This window comes from Geotrypetes seraphini, chromosome 14 (genome assembly GCF_902459505.1).
Source record: "Geotrypetes seraphini chromosome 14, aGeoSer1.1, whole genome shotgun sequence".
NCBI lineage: Eukaryota > Metazoa > Chordata > Amphibia > Gymnophiona > Dermophiidae > Geotrypetes > Geotrypetes seraphini.
Window position 1 is genome coordinate 43,855,630 of NC_047097.1, and position 21,064 is coordinate 43,876,693.

Genomic DNA, 21,064 nt, shown 5'->3' on the forward strand with positions numbered 1-21,064 from the left:
AGAAAGACAGACAGACAGACAGAAAGAAAGCAGCCAAGGAGAGAGAGACACATAAAGAAAGACAGACAGAAAGCGGCCAAAGAGAGAGAGAGAAAGAAAGACAGACAGAAAGCAGCCAAGGAGAGAGAGAGACACATAAAGAAAGACAGACAGAAAGCGGCTAAAGAGAGTGAGAGACAGAAAGAAAGACAGACAGACAGAAAGCAGCCAAGGAGAGAGAGACACATAAAGAAAGACAGACAGACAGACAGAAAGCAGCCAAGGAGAGAGAGACACATAAAGAAAGACAGACAGAAAGTGGTCAAGGAGAGAGAGAGACAGAAAGAAAGACAGAGACAACGGCCAAGGAGAGAAAGAAACAATGACAGACAGACAGCAGCCAAGGAGAGAGAGAGAGACAAAAAGAAAGTGCTACTGCTGGACAGGGGGAGCAGACTAAGTCATAAAAAATATGCAGGGGTGACCAATTCAAACCGTTGGTATTATGGAGTGACTAAAGTGGTCAATAGAAAAAAACAGTCACTATTCAAAGTTAAGTTACACTTTTCAAATACTAAAATTATGAAAGTGTTTGTAGTGTTAGCATAGCTGTTAAGGCTAGCACTTTATTTATTGAAAATCTTACAAAAACTATTTTTTGAACACTGCAATGATTGGTGGGTGAGGTGGAGTAATCAGCCTTCATGTCTCTGAGCAGAGTTCTAAGTATAAAATAAGTTTTTGAATGCACAAAGTATCCTGTTTAATGATTCAGCAGGGACAGGGGGAGCAGGCAAGGGGTGGTGGTGGACAGCCGAGGAGAGAGACAGACAGAAAGACAGACAGACAGAAAGCGACCAAGGAGAGAGAGAGAAAGAAAGAAAGAGTCAGACACATCTATTCTAGCACCCGTTAATGTAATGGGCTTAAAGACTAGTTGATATATAAAATGTTATATGGTATGGAACCTGAAGGTTTATTAACATATTTATCCTTTCCAGTAAGTAGGATTTCCAGCATTCTTTGAAGCTCAGTTATTCAACAAGTAAATATATTATTTTGAAGTCTTTGATGAGTAAATCTTTTGAATATGTAGGAACCAAACTTTGGAATGATCTTCCTACTGAATTAAAAAAAAGTTTCTTCATATTATAATCTTTCAAAAAAAAATTTTTTAAACTCTTATTTTATTGATTTATTGTAAATTTGCTGAGAATGTTGATGTATTATTTTTAAATATTGTTATCTGCCTAGAATCTGGTTGGAGATTAGAGCAGGCTATAAATGTTATATAGAATATAGAATCGAATATTGAAATTATATAGAATAAACAGGCCAATTTACTTGACTTTTTTTTTTTGTAAATGACATACTAGTTTTATTAAGATCAAATGAGGTGAAAACTGAGTTGATTTTTTTCACAATTCAGTTTTTTTTAAAAAAGTAACAGTTGAGAACCTGTTTACAGTCCAGAGTATGGAAAGCTTTCTTGTGAAGATTTGAATGAGCCTTCCGAAAGAAAATAGGAAATACTATTTCCTCAATCAGGTGAAAAGCTGTCACAGCTGTAGACAAGAATTTGGAATGTATCCAAAAAACAACCTTGAGATGATGGTATTGTGTGGTTTCTAGGTTACCAACAACTGAAGCTTACTTTTCTAGCTAATGTGGTTTCTATTAGGAAAAGTACTTTCAAAGTCAGGAATTTCAAAGACAAATAGTGTCCAGAGATTCCAGAGGAATCATCATAAGCAAATTGAGCACCAATTGAGGTTCCAAGGTAAGGTGCAGGGGCCTTCTAATCTAATCTCAACATTTATAATCCACTTAAACCCAAAATAGATCCAAAGCCTTTTACTAAAGATTAGCCAGAAAATCACTGGGAATTATCAATTATTAAGAGAAATCGAGACATATAATTAGAAAAAAAAAAAATCAGATTTAACAATCTTTGTAAAATAAATATTCATAAGAACATAGGAACATAAGCCTTGCCATACTGGGCCAGACCAAAGGTCAATCAAGCCCAGTATCCCGTTTCTAACTGTGGCCAATCCAGGTCACAAGTATCTTGCAATATAAAACTAAAACATAAAACAGATTTTATCCGGCTTATCTTAGAAAAATGTAGTGAATTTTCTCAATTTTAGGAAATTGTCCAAACCTTTTTTTAAACCCTGTTACGCTGCTTTTACCACATTCTCCGACAACAAATTTGAGAGTTTAATTACACTTTGAGTAAAGAAATATTTTCTCCAGTTTGTTCTAAATGTACTACTTAGCAGCTTCATTGTGTGCCCCCTAGTCCCTTGTATTTTTGGAAAGAGTAAACAAGTGATTCACATCTACCATCTCCACTCTGCTCAATATTTTATATACTTCTCCCATCTGCCATCTCTTCTCCAAGCTTAAGAGCCCTAGCCTCTTTAACCTTTCTTTATAGTGAAGCCGTCCCATCCCCTTTACCATTTTCATTATCCTTCTCTGGACCTTTTCTAATTTTACTATCTTTTTTGAGATGCAGTAACCAAAATTGCACACAATATTCAAGGTGTGGTCACACCATGGAACGATGCAAAGGCATTACAATATTTTCAGTTTTGTTTTCCATTCCTTCCCTAATAATTCCTAAAATTCTATTTGTTTTTATTTATTAATTCAGTTTTGTATACCATTCTCGCCAGGGAGCTCAGGATGGTTTCCATGAATTTATTCAGGTACTCAAGCATTTTTCCCTGTCTGTCCCAATGGGCTTTTATAGTTGCTACTACTACTTAGCAGAGGATTTCAACACATCATCAATTAGGACATCTAGATCCTTTTCCTGTGACTTCTTATATAGTTTGGCTTCTTCTTTCCTACATGAATCATCTGCATTTGTTCACATTAAATATCATCTGCCATTTGGTTGCCCAGTCGCCCAGTCTTGTAAGATTCTCTTGCAATTTTTCACAATCCTTTTAAATGCTTTTGAAGCAGAGAATAGAAAGACTGTTGCTTGACAGATACAGGCAACCCATTCTAAATATGGGCAGCTTGGAAGAAGAAAGAGACATCCCAGACTCTTAAGTTGTATTGCCTTAGTCAAGGGAACAGATAACAACTATCTGACATATGGAAGCATCAGCTGGAAGATGAAATGATGATCAGTTTTGTAAAGTGAGCAGAAACTAGACCATGTGAGGTTTTAAAATCTAAACAGACTAATTTAAACATTATACAGGCCTGAACTGGAAGCTAACAGATGAGTAATAGCCTTCTTTAATGGAGTGTTTACAAGATTCAGACCTTTCATGAACTAATCTTTCTCAGAAATGGGAAAGTGATAGAACTAGAGGTCACGTGTTGGGGTTGCAGGGTGGGAGACTGAGGAAGGATATCAGGAAATACTTTTTTACAGAAGGATGCTGGATGCCCAAAATGCCTTCCTGTAGAAGGCTGTGAAAACAAAGATGATGACAGAATTAAAAAAAAAAGTGTGTGGGATAAACAACAGAGGAACAGTATACATAGGAAAAGGATGAAATTCAATTAAAACATAACTTAAATGATCTCATAGCTGGAGTGAACTTCAGAAGTTGGGAAGACCAATGCCGGGCAGGCTTCTATGATCATGGTCCTGTAAATGGCAAAAAACAGATCTAGATCAAGGCTGGAATGGACTTGATGGCAACTCCAGTAGCTGGGAGGTAGGACCAGTGCAGGGCTGGTCTGTGCCCCAAAATTGGCAGGGAGAGATAGAGATGTAAGTTTACTACTCAACTCTGAAGTCCTTGTTGGGCAGACTGGATGAAATGTGCAGGTTTTTACCTGCCCTTTCAAAAAAAAAAAAAATGAAATATAAGCATTCACTTCAATCTAGGAGGTCTTCAAGTGTCATAATTGAACAGGTTTCACTAGACAAAAAGGTTATTTCAAATGTTGGACTTTCAGAGGTGCCACTCGGAGATAAGCACAGTCACCGTGGAATGTTCTCCATATTCATCATAAAGTTCAATTGCCTTTTTGTGATTCTTGTTATAGAATGTTATTATTTACAAAATCTTTTATTTAATTTTTATTTCTATTTTAAACTTGGTCTTTGGGTATGATGACTCAGATTTGACATGAAATTATGCTTCACATAACGCTGTAGCTGCAAAATAACAGTTTAAAAATTCCTCATTTATCCAAAAAAATATACTGTATATACATAAAACTTAAGTGCCGGTTATCTAGTAAGACAGAAAACTATCAAAATATTTTTCTATTAAAAAATTGTATAAATTTTTGTCCAACATAACTTTAGAAAGCATGCACTGCCATGTTAATAAACACCCTCTTGTATCAAGATGATGATGGCATTTTTTTCACTGAAACATATACCCAATGATATGTGACTAAAAATGGCCAATCACAGAGCTACTTTGTGATAGACTAATGTCATCCATTCAGTTTCCACATTTAAACCAAAAAATAGATCCATCGTTGTTCTTTATAATTTAGAAGTTTTTCTTAGTGACCCTCCTCCCACTCTACAATAACTTGATCAATGATTTTCCTTTGAATATCTGTAACAAAATGTGGATTATCATGCCAATGTTGAACTATGACCAGATTGAGGATTAACCCAGCAGAGGAGTATTAGGTAAAGCTTCCTTACTTTTCCTCTCCTTTTAAACATTCTCAACAGCAGCGACAATGGAAAAAAAAAAAAAAAGGAGTTCAACTCTGAACAGTCAGTCATTAATCAGCACCATCAGCCACATTGGATCCCCAGACAACTGGACTTTATGACGAATATGGTGAAAATTCACTGAAAGTTTTTTTTATCTCTTAGAGACACCTCTGAAAGTCCAGTAGACAGTAAAAAAAAAAAAAAAGGATGAAAAAATGACTTCACTCCTGGGATCAGAATTCAAAGTCAAAATTTATTACAGCACCCTATTCACATCCAAAAAGACCTGACACAGTACCATGTTTTGGCAGAAAATCACCTGCCTCAAAGGTCACCAAAAATGTGTCTGATACTGTATCCATGGTATGTACTTGTTAAAAGGGTATAAAAGCACCAATTTGATTGAAGAGAAGACTGCAGCAAACTGTTAACAACCAGAAGCAGTCCTCTAGGTAGGCAATGATATTTATTTTCTGCAATCAGATTGGTGCTTTAATTAAGACAGCTTACTAGTCCATTCCAGAAATCCATAGACACATCCATCCTTTTAGCTGTCCTAACTTTGGGCTCCTTTTACTAAGATGCAATAGCGTTTTTAGCACGCGCAAACCCCCACGCTAAATGAAAAAACTAATGCCAGCTCCATGGTGGCATTAGCGTCTAGTGCATGCTAAGCGCACGCTAAAACCGCTAGCGCACCTTAGTAAAAGGAGCCCTTTATCTTCTCAGTTAACTGGTTAGCGGACTGAAAAACTGTCGGCTCTGCCCATGCTGTGCCCTTGTTCCACCCGTAACCTAGCCGGTTACTGCTTTGATGATCAGAGAGGATGTTCAGCAAAACTATCTGGTTATCCTCCCGGGGGGGGGGGGGGATGTTATCGGTGGTATTAGCTCCGACACTCATAGAATTCCATGGGCGGGGATAAAAAAGCCTAACGCAGTTTTGTAAAAGGGGAGTAAATGCCACTGAATATCTTGGAATGAACAGCTCAGTGGGGTTTAACTGGACGGGAGCCTCTCTTTTGACTATCAAGCCCTATAATTTTAATGGGTTTGTAACACATCTTTTTTAGAGTAGTGACATCAATTACACCTAGAAGCCAATATACAAAAGTGCACAAATCTAATCTAATCTAATCTAAACCTTAAGTTTATATACCGCATCATCTCCATGAGAATGGAGCTCGACACGGTTTACAAGAACTTAAAATAGTGGGTAGAGAAGAAGAAAAAGGATTACATGAACTTATGTGTAGAAGGGGGGAGAGAAAGGGGGGAAGGATAGAGCTACAATTTGCTGAAAAGCCAGGTTTTCAGTTGTTTGCGGAATAACTGAAGAGAGCTCAGGTTCCGCAGCGGGGTGGTGAGGTCGTTCCAAAGACCTGTGATTTTGATTACAAAGAGTAATAGAACATTATCCCTGGATTCTAAATATGGCACTGAGATTTGGGGGCTGATATTTGCACGTGGATCAAAGATCCACATTCAGATTAATTAACTTATGATATTAATTGGATATTAACAAGCAATTATTGGAGTTAGTTGGTAATAGTTTAAATCTATTCCTGCATCTTCTAGCCCCTGTTTTATAACCTCTTGTGCCTATATCCTTTAGCATGTAACTCAAAAGGTAGCTTGGCCAGGGCATTGCAGGGGCATTCCTAAAAGTTACACACGGGGTTTAAATAGCTCCATTTCCAAACCAAAATTCAGAGTTGTGTGCCAGCTTTTACGCCAGGTTTCAGCTGGCGTAAATGTCAGCACTCATGTTTTTGGGATGGAAATGATCTCTAAGCACTGTTCTATAAATGGTGCACAGACCGGAGTGCCATTTACAAAATAGTGCTCTGTGCTGATATTTTCCAGTGCCATTTTCAAAGGGCCGCTGAAATGTTCTCAGCCCAACTAAGAAGCGAGTGATCTGGAGCCATGAAACTTAAAAGTTATTCCAAACTTTTCTTGACATTTTTTGTTTCAATGAGGAAAATGCATCTAGCACACATGTATAGGGAAACCAAGCCATTGTGACATCACCAGTGAAGTTGGGTCTTAGGCATTATGACATCACAATACAAGGGGCTGCTGAAAGGTTCTCAGCCCAACCAAGAAGAAAATGATGGGAAAACAAAATACGATCATGTATCTCCTCTGTTGAGTTTACATTGGCTTCCTTTTTGCCTGAGAGTCCAGTTCAAATGTGCATGTATTGTTTTTAAGATTTTACATGGACTTTTTAATCCCTTGATTCTTTTATCTTTAAACTCCATGAGATCTTCAGGCTATAGGGCTCCTTTTATCAAGCCACGCTAGCAGGGTTAACACGCGTGATGTTTCATCACGCGTTAACCCCCGCGCTGGCCTATAAACTACTGCCTGCTCAAGGGAGGCGTTAGCGGCTAGCGGTTTAACGCATGCTATTACGCGCGTTAAACCGCTAGCACGGCTTGATAAAAGGAGCCCATAGAATCATTTACATATTCAAATTTTCTTTTCCATCCATAAAAGGTAACAGATTTATCAGCAAATTTACTCATTCTTTGCATTACTTATTAACTGCAATTTGGAATGATTTACCTTCTCAACTAAGATCTTACTTATCACTTTTGTTCTTCTAAAAAACCTTTTTAGCAGATAACTTTTAATGATAACTTCTTCATATAATTGCAATTATTATTAAACAATTTGAGCCCTGTGCATCAGGGATGACTCGGTATGTAAATCATAGATTTAGATTAGATTAGACTTCTCATTTCAATGAGGCAAATGCATCTAGCAAATGGGCACAAGTATAGGGAAACCAAGCCTTTGTGATATCACCAATGAGGTTGGCTCTTTGTTGGAATGAGGTATTATGACATCACAGTAGAAGGGCTGCTGAAAAGTTCTCAGCCCAACTAAGAAGTGGCATTAGGCAGCCAAAATTATGTATGTAAACTTGTAGTCCTTCTGGAAGGAAGGACAGGATATAAAATCAAATGAATAAATAAAACACCTACAGAGGAACAATTCACATCAAAGGTAGGCACCGGAATTGTGCCTGCCTTTTTCTAGAGGTGCGATTCTGTAACCGGCACCATCGCGTGATTTACATACGATCGACGGCCACTATTAAGAAGGACACTAACAACGGCACCAGTTAGAGAATCCGGGCCACAGTTCATAGTCCCCAAATGTTCACAAAATCTTAATAGTTCTCAAAAGGGTCCTTCTTTCACCAGATTATCTGGCTGCATCAGGTAAGAGCCGGTAGTGCTGACGCAGCCGGGGAAAACAAGGATCCCTCTCGGAACTATTGGAGTTTTTGAAGAATTGAAGATTTGGGGACTATGAATTATGTGTTTGATTCTCCAGCTAAAGATAAGCGATATTCTAACTTCCCACTGCACAGTGATTTGGACCTTTTTGAGATATGGAGCAAGTTCTCGGTGGAGTTTTTTTTTAAAATGCTGCTGAGAAGATTTAAGGCAGCTAGAGGTTCCTTTATTTATTCTGCTACTTAGGTTTGAGGCTTTTTTTCTCTATGCGTTGTGATTGCTGGATCCACTTCCTGGTTTGGTAACAATTTAAGTATTAGGGCTCCTTATACGAAGCCGCATTAGCGATTTAACGCGTGTAATAGCGCGTGCTAAACTGCCGGCCGTGCTAGACGCTAACACCAGCATTGAGCTGGCATTTTTTTCTAGCCGCATAGCATGGGTTTAGCGTGCGCTAAAAAACTGCGTAAGTTAAAACCGCTAATGTGGCTTCGTAACAGGAGCCCTTAGTTTTGGTTACCTTGTATATTGTGTTTTGCAGGTTCCCAACTATACCATACATCAAATCAGATCTGACAGAGCTTCAGGTTTCTAAAAGAACCAGCACATAATTGAATGATTTGGGGATTTCCCTTCAGCTTTTGTCTTACAGTATGTAGTTTAAATGTCTTGTTGTTCTGTTACTGTGCCATAGGTCCAGAATTTGAAAATGAATGGTGAAAAAAATATGGTCCACATTAAATTAACAGATATGCTATTTATAGCTTTTGGAAATATGTTAAGCTTAATAAATTAATATCTCTGGAAGAGTTTAGTCTGTTGAACTGGGGAAAAAGCACCAAAATACTATGGGCTCCTTTTACTAAGCCGCGTTAGGGCTTTAACGCGCGGAATAGCACGTGCTATATTGCTGCACGCACTAGACCTTAATGCCAGCATTGAGCTGGCGTTAGTTCTAGAAACGTAGTGCGCTGTAATTTCCTGCGTGCGCTAAAAATGCTAGCGCACCTTAGTAAAATGTTTTATTTACGTCTAGAAATAAATATATCCCTATTTTCCAGAATTGGAACAATCAAATGTTATTTATAGAAACCTTGTAAGCTAAAAGATCTCCATATATTTTTATTTTGATGGCTTGGAGGATTTTTTTTTTTTTTTTTGGGGGGGGATCATTGTGTCAAAATGAAATCAATACATAAAATGGATTTTCGGCAGTATCAATGCGCTTTCAATTTGGATCTAATCATCTATGGTCATTTAAAGTTTGCCAATTATTGCACCGTCTCCAATGAAATATGGTCTTTGGCCTCTTTGTTTTTATAACCATCCTTGTCATTACTTAAGTTATGGGAGTGTGAATTGATTAATAGAAGTTCCCCTCCCTGCCCAGGTTTATAATTACCACATCCATGATCTGCATGAGGCTGAGTCCAAACGAAACGGTGAGAGGAAGGGAGTCATTGGCCACGGGTCTCTCTAAAGGATTGTAATTCTTCAGCAATTCCTTGTACAGCTTCCTCTGGTATTCTCCTTGCAGCGACACTTCAGTGCGAAGAAAGAGAAAGGTGAACCAACTGACAAGTGTCGCTGACCATAGAGCAAAGGTCTCATTTTAAATACAGTTATTAGCAGATTGCATGCTTATGAGCCAGACTGTCAATTGCAAAACTGAGAGCGCAAGGAAACTACATATTTTCCTTGTTTTTTTTCTTTTTAAAAGGTTGGCAGCATCTTTAAGGCATGCCTCTATTTAACATCAAGAGAAATGAATGCAGAGGGAGGAAAAAAAAGATTTTAACTTACCACTTATCAGAGAGGCTGCTACAGTCATCCAGAAATTGAGCTCCTTAAAGCCCATGGTTGCGGAGAGTCCTAAAAGAACCACTTAATATTTGTCCCGAAATGCAAACTTTAGATGCTTGCACCTCAGTCTGTGGGTATAATCCGGAATCCTGCAAAAAAACACGCTGGATCCAGCTCGCTGGATCAATTAATTCATTTGAGCGGTGACACAGTAAGGCAGCCCCTGCTCAGGGACCGTTCAGGTTTCCGCTCGACACTGAATGTGTGGCAAGGACGGCAGGACCCAAGCAGCCAGAGCAGCCCTTTCCTTGCCCAGACCCTGGGCTCCTCCTCCTTAGGCTGATGGCTCTTCCCACCCCCACCAGCCTTCCTACGGCATCAGGCTCTCCAGAGACAAAGAGCTGGAGGGAGCTGGGAAGTTGGCTACAGACCCATTTTGTTGCAAAAAAAAAAAATTGATATCCCGTCCCTTTTGTAGCAAGGTTTATTATTATAGGATGCTGGGGCTCTGTATGCTAATGTCAGAAATGCAGACCTTGGTCAGCTCCCTCAGTCTGCCACTGCTTCCCCACTAGACGGGGGCGATGGAGGACTGACTGATCCTATGGAATCAAAGGCGCTGGATCTCGCTGCTGCTGCTGCTGCTCACAAAGTGAAGTCTTCAAGCCATTCATCTTTTTATTGGAGGGATCAGCGAGGATTTACGGGCTAATTTCCAGGGGACACGGCAAAGCTTTCACAAAGCGCTTGATTTCTCGTAAGCTTTGAGGCAGGCGGCAGTGGGAGAAGGCAAAATGTGGCACCAGAGCCATATGTCTGAAGACTGTTTTGAAAGGACGGGCGAGAGGTTTTCTGCTTCATGTGCAAAGTCTGAATGAAACGTATAAGCTGGGCATAAAGCAAATAATGGCATTCGTTTGTGGGGCTATCTGGTTTGGGATTAGGATGGGTTTTATTGACCTGTAACCTGCTCCGGGCTCTTTTGGGAAGACGGGCTAAATAACAAAAAAAAAAAAGAAATAAATTACAGGATGAACAGCACATTAAGTGGCATTTAAATTGAGAGAGATCCTTTCACAATTAAAAATAGAGGAGTAGTAGAATCCTCATTTTTGTTTGAAGATTTGTTGCATGAAGCCACACTATTTACACATGTCCATAGTTTTCCACTAAACCATAAAACATGCTTAATCCATGATGCCTGGCCATCAACCTACATTTCAAGTATCTTATTTATTTTTTTAATGTATTTTTTTCACATTTATAACCTGCTTACAACTAAGCGGTATTTTGAATAGTTCATCTTTCCTCATTAAAAACGATATGCATACATATGGGCCACACAGACAGGTAGGCAGGTAGGCACAGCCTCAGTAACTGGCATTATAGATTTTGTGAAACAAATGTAAAAGGTAATCTGCCTTTTATCTGCATGCAGTAAAAAGCTCCCGACACCTAACATAAAGCTACTGGATATTGTATATCATGCCATATTTATTCAGTAACTTTTTTCTCACATTCATTTAAAAAGGTGCTTAAACCCATTCAGGGAATGTACCTCTGGCTTAAAGCATAAGTTTCCGTATGCCTCTGATTTTCCTGACTTCTTCAGGAACAAAGATAATTCTGACATAGGTGGACTCCACTGTAGAGAATGACACGGGGACAAGTTTTTCCCCGTTCCCACAGGAACTCAATTTCCCCTTCCCATCCCCGTGAGTTTTGTCGCTTTCCCTGTCCCTGCCCCATTCCTGTAAGCTCTGCCTTAACCACACAAGCCTCGAGCACTTATGATTTTAAAGTGTTTGAGGCTTGTGCAGATGAGGACGGAGCTTTGCAGGAATGGGGCAGGGACAGGAATAGAACTTGCCGGGATGGGACAGGAAAATGAGTTCCCACGGGGATGGGGAAAAATTTGTCCCCGTGTCATTCTCTACTGTCTACTCCACAGCCAAACAACAAAAAGATTGTGAAACAGAAAGTAGGATATACCAGCATGTAGTTTAATAAGCATCCAAATAACGTAAAAACAATAATCTTAAAAACAAACCAAAAGGGTGTATGCAGTCACAAGTGACCCACAGGATAAAAACCAAATAATGTATAAAACAAAAATGACCCAACGCAGGCCGTGTTTCAGCAAAATAAAAATGCATTCCTCGGGGGTCTTATTAGACGAATGGAAAGAAGTCATTCATCTTAAAGAGTGTGGTGCAGTGGTTAAAGCTACAACCTCAGCACCCTGAGGTTGTAGGTTCAAACCCATGCTACTCCTTATGACCCTGGGAAAGTCACTTAATCCCCCCATTGCCCCAGGTACATTAGATAGACTGTGAGCCCACCAGGACAGACAGGGAAAAATGTTTGAGTACCTGAATAAATTCATGTAAACCATTCTGAGCTCTCCTGGGAGAACGGTATAGAAAATTGAATAAATAAATAAATATTTTGTCTTTCTTCTAGATCCTTGTCAACAGAAGAGAATTCCACAAGGCCTCAGGATCATTAAAGGACCCACTATGTTTCAGGAAGTTTTGGCTTCTGGACTCCACAGCCAGTCAGGATGTCAAGTGATCAGCAATGAATATCCATAAGATACTTCACCTGAGCCTTCAGTGAACACAAATTTTCCTCATATATATAGTCATTACAGAGAATTATGTATAGGTCTCCCAAAGTTAGGTGCCGGGATGATATGCAATAAGCGTGAATTCTCTAAAGCAGTGTTCTGCAAGCTTTTTGCAGCCACAGCACAGTAAACTCGGGGCAAGGGCTGGAGGGCATCAGGAAATGCATGGACATCGATACGATGATGTTATGCGCATGCGCAGAGGCCCTCCAGATAGGGCCCCGAGCCTACAATTGCTACGTCAGAGGTGGTTATTCTGGATATAAATGATATATAAATATTAAATAAAAATAAATATTAGCAGGTGGTCATAATAATGTGACTTGTAAACATCACACCTAATTTTTATAGTGCCCATCTCTGAGGGGGCATGGCTATGGGAGGGGCATGGGTGGATCAGGGGGTATGCCTTGCATATACAAAGTGGTGCTGAAAAGTTCTCAGCCCAGCCAAGAAGAGAATGACACGGGTATGGTTCAATCAATGATCTGAAACAATGTGAAAACATAGAATTCTGTTTATTGGCACTTAACGAAATAACACTCGAACTACAGTTGCAAAATAACGCTCAGAACTTAGGAAGATGGTTGGTTGGGCTGAGAACTTTTCAGCACCCCCTTATAAGTAGGTAGATGTGAGCATTTATGCCAGCCTTTGGCTACCACAAATGCTTAAGTCTAAAGTTAGGTGTGAGCAGTAGCTTAGTAAGAGGGGGCAGGGGGGCCCCGGGTGCCATTTTGGTGAGGATACAAGCACCCGTCCTCTTCTCCGCCCCTCCTCCCCCCACTACCATGGGTGCACACCACTTCCCTTTCTCCGTACCTCTGTAATGTTCCTGGCGTGAGCAGCAACCCCAAGTGTCAGCTCTTCCTCTGACCTGTGGGGGAAGGGAAGTGGCACGCACATGGCAGGAGAGAGTGGGAAAGGCGCGTGTGGAAGTGGGGGGGGGGGGGTGTAGAAGAGGGCAGAGAGGGGCACCACTGCCTTGGGTGCCTCTCACCCTCACTACACCACTGGGTGTGAGAATGCAGACTTAAGCTAGTATTTTATAATAGCAGTTCCATATCACAGAAAGATTAAATGTGCATTAATTCATGTGTTAACTGCTTAATGCACTATAGTAAAAGGACCTTGTGAAGGGTGTATCGGTTGTTATCGTTCCCCCTTAACAGCACTCTCTCGGTCACAGAGCCACCTTAAAAATCAGGCTACAGAGCAGGGAAGAGATGACTCAGCAACAGCAGAGCAGGGAGAACCTGGTCAAGGCAGGATGAAAAATCCTCAGCACAGATCATTCACCTTAAGTCTCCACTGCAGAAGTGTAAGCTGCAGAAACTGTACTCAGGTAGGCCACGTTTATCTTGGAACCCTGCTAAAACTAGAACTTTAGACTCAGGGCCAAGCCTGACCCGATTGTCCTGAATTTTGAAAGAGAAAACTTTTTCTGACACTCCAAGCCAAAGACAAGCTGTTTTCAGTGACAGACTAGTGCACACCTTGGCCTTCCAGGAGCAGGCCACAAGAGAGAACCTTATGAATATAAGGACTGATTTTTTGTTTATTTTCTCCTGACCTATGAAGGGAACAAGTCACCCCTTTTTCTGCACAAAACTAAATTGCTTTATTTCACATTTAAATCTCTGTGTAGCTGTGTTGATAAAGGCTCCAGGCCCAGCTCTTGCTCACACTTCTACAGGCCTCATAGTAGAGTTACCAGACATCTGGGAAAACTTGGACATGTCCTCTTTTTAGAGAACTGTCCGGGCTCCTGAATGGACTTTCAAAAACCCGGCAGTTTGTCCGGGTTTTGGAAAGCCTTGACAAGCTCCTCCCACATCTGGAGGGCATATGTGGATGATGTCGCATGCATCCGTACATGCTCCAGGTCCTCCAGACACGGCCAGAGCTCGTTGGGGAAGAGCGGAGGCTTTGTGGGGATGGGGCTGGGGCAGAATGGGGTGGGTTTGAAGGTGGAACAAGGTGTGACTGGAGCAGAAGGGGCTGGTGTGGGGTGGGGCGGGGTCATGTGTCCAGGGATTCAAGACAAAGTTAGACAAGTTCCTGCTGCTGAACAAGGACGTACACTGGTAAGGCTAGTCTCAGTTAGGGCACTGGTCTTTGACCAAAAGGGCCGCCGCGTGAGCGGACTGCTGGGCACAATGGACTACTGGTCTGACCCAGCAACGGCATCTCTTATGTTCTTAAAATATGGTAACCCTACCACATAGTAAATCAAATTTGCTTAAATATGCTGTTCTATTCTACTTCTTTATTGAGTCCTACAGGAGTCTTAGATCGAGTCATAAAGATCCAATATTGTTCCCACCATGCTATCTTATAGCTCCAATCATCCCTCTGATAGAATCAGAAATTTGATCAAATATAAACTAATGAAGATCAAAGAAAAAATGACAACAATGTAAACAGAGACATTAATGGAGTTGTACATGTACTTGTAGTCAACTGGCTCCATAGGCTCAGTTAGATAGACATTCATAAGTCTGGAGGTCTATCCAACATACAGCTTTGGCAAGGACAATGGATGATGTAAATAACAAATGACAAAAAAGTTTGTAGAAGACTTGATAACAGAACTCTTTGTTTTTGGTGCTAGGATTAATCCAGTCAGAGTATACCAGATTTATATGTGTCACACGTTCGATAACCATTAGGGACCTCTGAGGTTCTTGCCCAGTGAAAATGCAATGCGAGAGCCTGATTGAAAACCTGGATGTATAGACAACACTTGCCAATGTGTATAAATAACTCGTGCAATTTGCAAGGCCAAAATAGAGAAATCCACAGTATATACAGATTTCTCCACATTGTCTTTTGATCTATCCGATAATAGAAAGGGAGAAACAATGTGCATTCTGTGCTTGCAAAAAAGCTGTTTTTTATAAACATGGTAAGGATATTCTGTTGCGTGTAGGCATAGAAATAGTACATGTGCTTGACTTTTGAATTTCCAAACAAATCATCTGAGTAAAAATGTCAATATGTTCAGCTTATCTCAGCTTTACACTAATATTTAAATCTATTAAAGGCCTGAGATACACCTCCTCCGCTGCTAATCAATTGATTTTATCGAACGGGGACTACTGTGCAATGAGTGCCTCACTGGCCTTGAAAAACATATTTTAACCTTTTTTGTAAAATACAAAAAAGTTTATATTTTAAGAGATGAATTATGTACTTAGATTTAACTCATCTTCTAATCAATTTCAACCTGGGAGCATTGGATCTGACATGTTTCGCAAGTATACTGCTTTTTCAAGGATCCCCCAGTGCCGCTGTCATCCGACTCTCCCTAAAGTTCTAGAGTAAGATCTTACTCTAGAACTTTAGGGAGAGTCGGATGACAATAGCGGCACTGGGGGATCCTTGGAAATGCAATATACAGTGGAACCTTGGTTTACGAGCATAATTCGTTCCAGAAGCATGCTCGTAAACCAAATTGCTCGTATATCAAAGCAAGTTTCCCCATAGGAAGTAAGGGAAACTGCTTTGATTGGTTCCACCTCCTCCCCTCCCCCTCCACGAGGCTACCGGCGCTGCTTCATTCTCCCCCCCACTTGAGGAATCCGACGCTGTTCCAAACCCCTCCCCACGATCCAGCTTCCCCCCCCCCCTGCGAACCAGCATCCCCCCCCGCTCGCGATCCTACTTTCCCCCTCCCGAGCAGTCAAAGACACCCTTTACCCGACTTGGCACCAGTGCCTGTGCCCAAAGATCCTCCCTCTTCTAGCGCGGCTGGGCGGTGCGTCGGAGATCCTCCTTCTTCTGGGCTGGGCTGGGCTGGACTGGCTTTGAGCATTTGCGCATGCTCAAAGCCTTCTGGTCTCGCTCTCTCCGAGATTGAGAGCGAGACCAGAAGGCTTTGAGCATGCGCAAATGCTCAAAGCCAGTCCAGCCCAGCCCAGAAGAAGGAGGATCTCCGACGCACCGCCCAGCCTAGGCCGCGCCAGAAGAGGGAGGATCTTCGGGCACCGGCACTGGTGCCAAGTCGGGTAAAGGGTATCATTGACTGCTCGGGGGGGGGGGGAAGTAGGATCGTGGTGGAGGGGGGGGGCAATGCGAGCGGGGGGGGATGCCGGGTCACCGGGGGGGGTGGTGCTCGTACAGCGAGGCAAGCTCGGTTTACGAGGCACCAAATTTGCGAATGTTTTGCTCGTATTGCAAAACACTCGCAAACCGGTGCACTCATAAACTGAGGTACCACTGTACTTGCGAAGCATGTCAGATCCAATGCTCCCAGGTTGAAATTGATTAGAAGATGAGTTAAAGCTAAGTACATAATTCATCTCTTAAAATATAAACTTTTGTACCTTAAGAAAAAAAGATAAAATAACAAAATGAAAAAAAGATTAAAATATGTTTTTCAAGGCCAGTGAGAAACTCATTGCACAGTAGTCCCCGCTCGATAAAATTGATTCATTAGAGGCGGAGGAGGTGTATCTGAGGCCTTTAATAGATTTAAATATTAGTGTAAAGTTGAGATAAGCTGAAAATATTGACATTTTTACTCAGATGATTTGTTTGGGAATCAGTGCTTATATATCTTCCGAGTTAAATATTTTCAAAATTTTGAAACCATCGGCTGTATGAACAGTTGACTTTTGAATTTAGCATTTGTAGAACATTCTCTGCAAATGCAAAATCTGTCTACTGAGTTAGCATTTTTAGATAATAACTAACATACTTTGTTTTTTTACTAAGCCACGGTAGAGGTTTCTATTTTGGTCCGGAGCGCTAAATGCTCCGATGCTCATGGAATTCCTATAAGCATCAAAGCAGCATCGGAGCATTTAGCGCTCTGGTCTGCGGTAGAAACCTCTACTGTAACTTAGTAAAAAAGAGGGCCTTAATAAAGTTGTACATTCCATTGTTTTTCTGTATATTGTAGTATGGTACTGGGGGACCTACTTCATACAAACACTGTACATATCCAAGAAGCATTAAAGATCTTTGAGCAAAAGTTGAAATTCAACTGGCAATTCAACAAGTTTTTTCATTACCCCTGAAGAAGCCCATCAGTGCGAAACGGACTGGGCCCCCGTCGGGTTATCAAAGATAAGTTTATCAACATTTAAGTATAAGCATGTTGATTATCTTGGCATTGAATGAATGGTTGCCAGCCATTTAATTGCTCATTTGTTCATAGAAAGAAAACGTGAACACAGAAATGATATACACTATATTCACAAAAGTACTTAAAAAGATTTAAAAAATTAATTAAAAGTAAAAATTTAAAAATACTTCAAGGGTTTTTGACCAGTGATGATACCCAACCCCGAAATATTTGTGACTTCATTGTTCACATTTTAGGGGTATTTTGAGGTCTTTTTTCCCTTGATTTAAATCACGTTATATACACTATTAGTGTTCCATCTATTTTTGCTACATTACGTGACTCATTTGGACACTATTTTGTTTTCCATTCCTTCATTCAGTTGATACTGTGTACACATTATGGAAACTTCGAATAAATCATGGACCTCCGGTCTGAGCTTTACAGTAGATAAAGCCAATTCACTTATGAATGAATTTGAAACATTGAGCACCACTGTTAATTCCATTGAATCAGCAGATATCAATGACATTATCATCAAATATAAACGAATTGTGAGATTGGAATTGAATGGTTCAGCTTTAGTTGAATATTGCAAGAAAGAACACATTCCTCGTGGATTGAGGGTTCATCTAGAACCACAGATGTTTAGAGATGACACTGATTTCATTGACTGTTGGAACAAAATTCTTAACAAATGTTCACTGGACATTATGTTATTAGTGATAGAACGTAGTAAGAAAGTTATCAACACACAAAAAGCTCTATTAGACACCGACTTTGTCAACTTGAAATCTAAACTAGGAGAACAGGAGTTTGACATTAAATTTAAAGATATTACCAGCCAAGTCGACAAACATAAAGAATCTGTAAGAAAACAAAAAATGAGAAAATTAGCAAGAGACCAGAAAGATTATGAATCAGGTCGGGTATATCCTTGGATGTACAGAAAGAATGATGCCAACACTGTTTCAATACCTTCAGGTGTCCAGACTACACAAAGTTCTTCTATCAGCAGTGATTCTTCAGCTGATTTTTTAGCCACAAGAAGACAAAATTACCGGAGACAAAGAGGTGGCAGAAACAATCGACGAGGACGACAACAAAGAAATCTGTATCGACCGTAGTGAATTTATCATCATATCAACTTAATCCCATAGAAGAACACGTTCTATCTTTGGGTCTATCTTTTGTACCGTCAAATCACTTCAATGCTTTTCAATTCCGTATAGATTTTGAAAAATTCATACGTTCATTACAATTGAAAATCTTTTTTAAGGATAAAAAGATTTCTGACCGTTCGGTGGTTTATAATAAATCAAATTGGGTTCCACCAGGTCCAATTGACTCTACTTTAACAGTGTTTAAAGAGTTAATATTACAAGAGATAGACCAAATGAAGTTTTCCTTCCGAAATAACAATCTAACAAAGATGGAACGGAACGCTTTACAAAAGCTTCGTAGCAATGACCAACTAGTAATCAAAAATGCAGATAAAGGCGGTGCTGTAGTCGTCATGAATAGAGCAGACTATATTAAAGAAGCACTGTCTCAATTATGCAATCCATCCATATACAAGGAAATTCGTTTAGATCCAACTCACAGATTAAAAACTGTTATTTCAAAAATCACTAAAAAAGCATTATCTGATGGATATATAACTAAACGTGAACATCAATATTTGAATGTAGTTAATCCAACCATTCCAGTTCTATATCTATTACCAAAAATTCACAAAAACATACAGCAACCACCTGGTAGACCGATCATTTCTGCAAAAGGTTCTTTATTAGAAGCATTATCTTCATATGTTGATAAATTTTTAAGATCTCATGTTGAAAGCCATTTTTCATACATCAAAGATACGACACATTTTTTGAATATTTTGGACACCACATCGCATCAGAAAACAGATGGCACTTTATTTCTGATGGTAACCTTGGACATCAGTTCTCTATATACATCCATCCCTCAATCTGAGGCCATTGAGGCTATCCGACAAATTTTGGAATCCAGGCCACGTCCACATTGTGTTCCCACCGACTTTTTGATACATCTGACAAGATTAGCAATGCAAGAAAACTATTTTTTGTTCCTTGACAAATTATATGTTCAGTTGTCTGGAGTTGCGATGGGTGCAACGTTTGCTCCGTCGATTGCTTGTATTTTTATGAATCTTTTTGAAAAAGAATGGATATTATCATCACCATTTAACAGTAGAATTAAATCATGGCATAGATTCATAGATGATATTTTTCTATTGTGGTCAGGTACTGTTGAGGAATTTGTTCTGTTCTTTAGATGGTTGAACACTTGCAATGAGAATATTATCTTCACATATACACATTCTTACCAAATTATAAATTTTTTAGATGTTGAAGTCACACAAACAACAAATGGATTCATAACAAAAGTTCATCATAAAAGTACAGATCGTAACACCCTATTACATTCCACTAGTTGTCACCCGTTGGGATGTAAGACCAGTTTACCATATTCTCAGTTTCTTAGATACAAACGTATATGCAGTGAAGATAGAGATTTCAAACATCAATCCAAATCACTAAAGGATAAATTTCTTGACAGAGGTTATAGCAGAAGAAACATCAAATCAGCATACACAAGAGCAAAATTCAATAATCGAGAATATTTGCTAAATCCTGTTTCCAAGCATCATCAAAGCAACAACGTTTGCACCTTCGTTTCCAAATACAATAATGCAAGTTCTAAAATCTCATACGTAATGAAAAAACATTGGAAAGTAATGCAAACAATGGACATGTTCAAAGACACCAATCTAAGAAACGCTTACTCCCGTGGCAAGAACCTCAAAGAACTTTTAAGCCCGTCTGAACTTAAAACATCTACTATGAAGTCTACTATATTAAAGGGTCATTACAAATGTGGACATTGTTCCAACTGTGAAATCATGATACAATCAGATACTTTTTTGAATCCATTAGATTCCAAACAATACAAGATCAATTTTTTCAGTAACTGCAACAGCACACATGTGGTTTACCTTGTGGCATGCCCATGCAACAAAATATATGTAGGCAAAACCATAAGAAGTTTAAAGATCAGATTAAATGAACATCGATCCAATCTTAAAAGAATGAAAATTGAAGCCCCCATGGTAGCCCATTGCAATGATTTTCAACATAAATTTCAACAACTGAAATGCTGGGTTATTGACCAAGTTCCTAAATCTAAGAGAGGGGGTGATCGTAACAAACTTTTATTAAGAAGAGAACAATCTTGGATTTCGAGACTTCATTCTCTTGAGCCTTATGGATTAAATAGCCAAATAGAATGGCACGCTTTCTTTTAGAAAGTGCCATTCCAATATTAAAATTAGAATTCATGTTGTTACAAAACATCATGACTTGATTGCATTTCATGTTCTTCTGGTTGAATTATTGTCATTCACATTTTGGTACTTTATTTCAGCATCTAAATTCAAATGTGTCACTTTAAGTGTAAAAATTTGGGTTGAAACACATAAAGCTATAAACATCGATTTCAATTTTGTGTATTCATTCACAAACGTTACAGCAATTATCTATCACATATCTCAGGTAAATTCAAATGTCCCAAAATAACATTTTAAGATCAACATATAAATAAATCAATCTAAAATGATTATATTCGTGTATCACATTGGTTATGCA

The 21,064-nt window shown here is 39.6% G+C and overlaps 1 protein-coding gene across 10 annotated transcripts in view; it reads right to left on the reverse strand.

The window, feature by feature from the left end:
• The window catches only part of CHRNA7 (cholinergic receptor nicotinic alpha 7 subunit), a 160,109-nt gene that overhangs the window by 100,912 nt on the left and 38,133 nt on the right, over positions 1–21,064 (reverse strand). The window contains exons 1-2 of one of the 10 annotated variants that reach the window (XM_033919615.1): positions 9,694–10,050; positions 9,293–9,432 (exon numbers count right to left, since the gene is read on the reverse strand). The exons of 8 other annotated variants lie outside the window; for them this stretch is intronic. In XM_033919615.1, coding sequence (XP_033775506.1) covers positions 9,293–9,432; positions 9,694–9,748 — 195 coding nt within the window. In that variant the 5' untranslated portion in view covers positions 9,749–10,050. Of the gene's footprint in view, positions 1–9,292; positions 9,433–9,693; positions 10,051–21,064 lie in introns of those variants that run through there. One more of the 10 variants, XM_033919624.1, reaches the window with a different exon arrangement.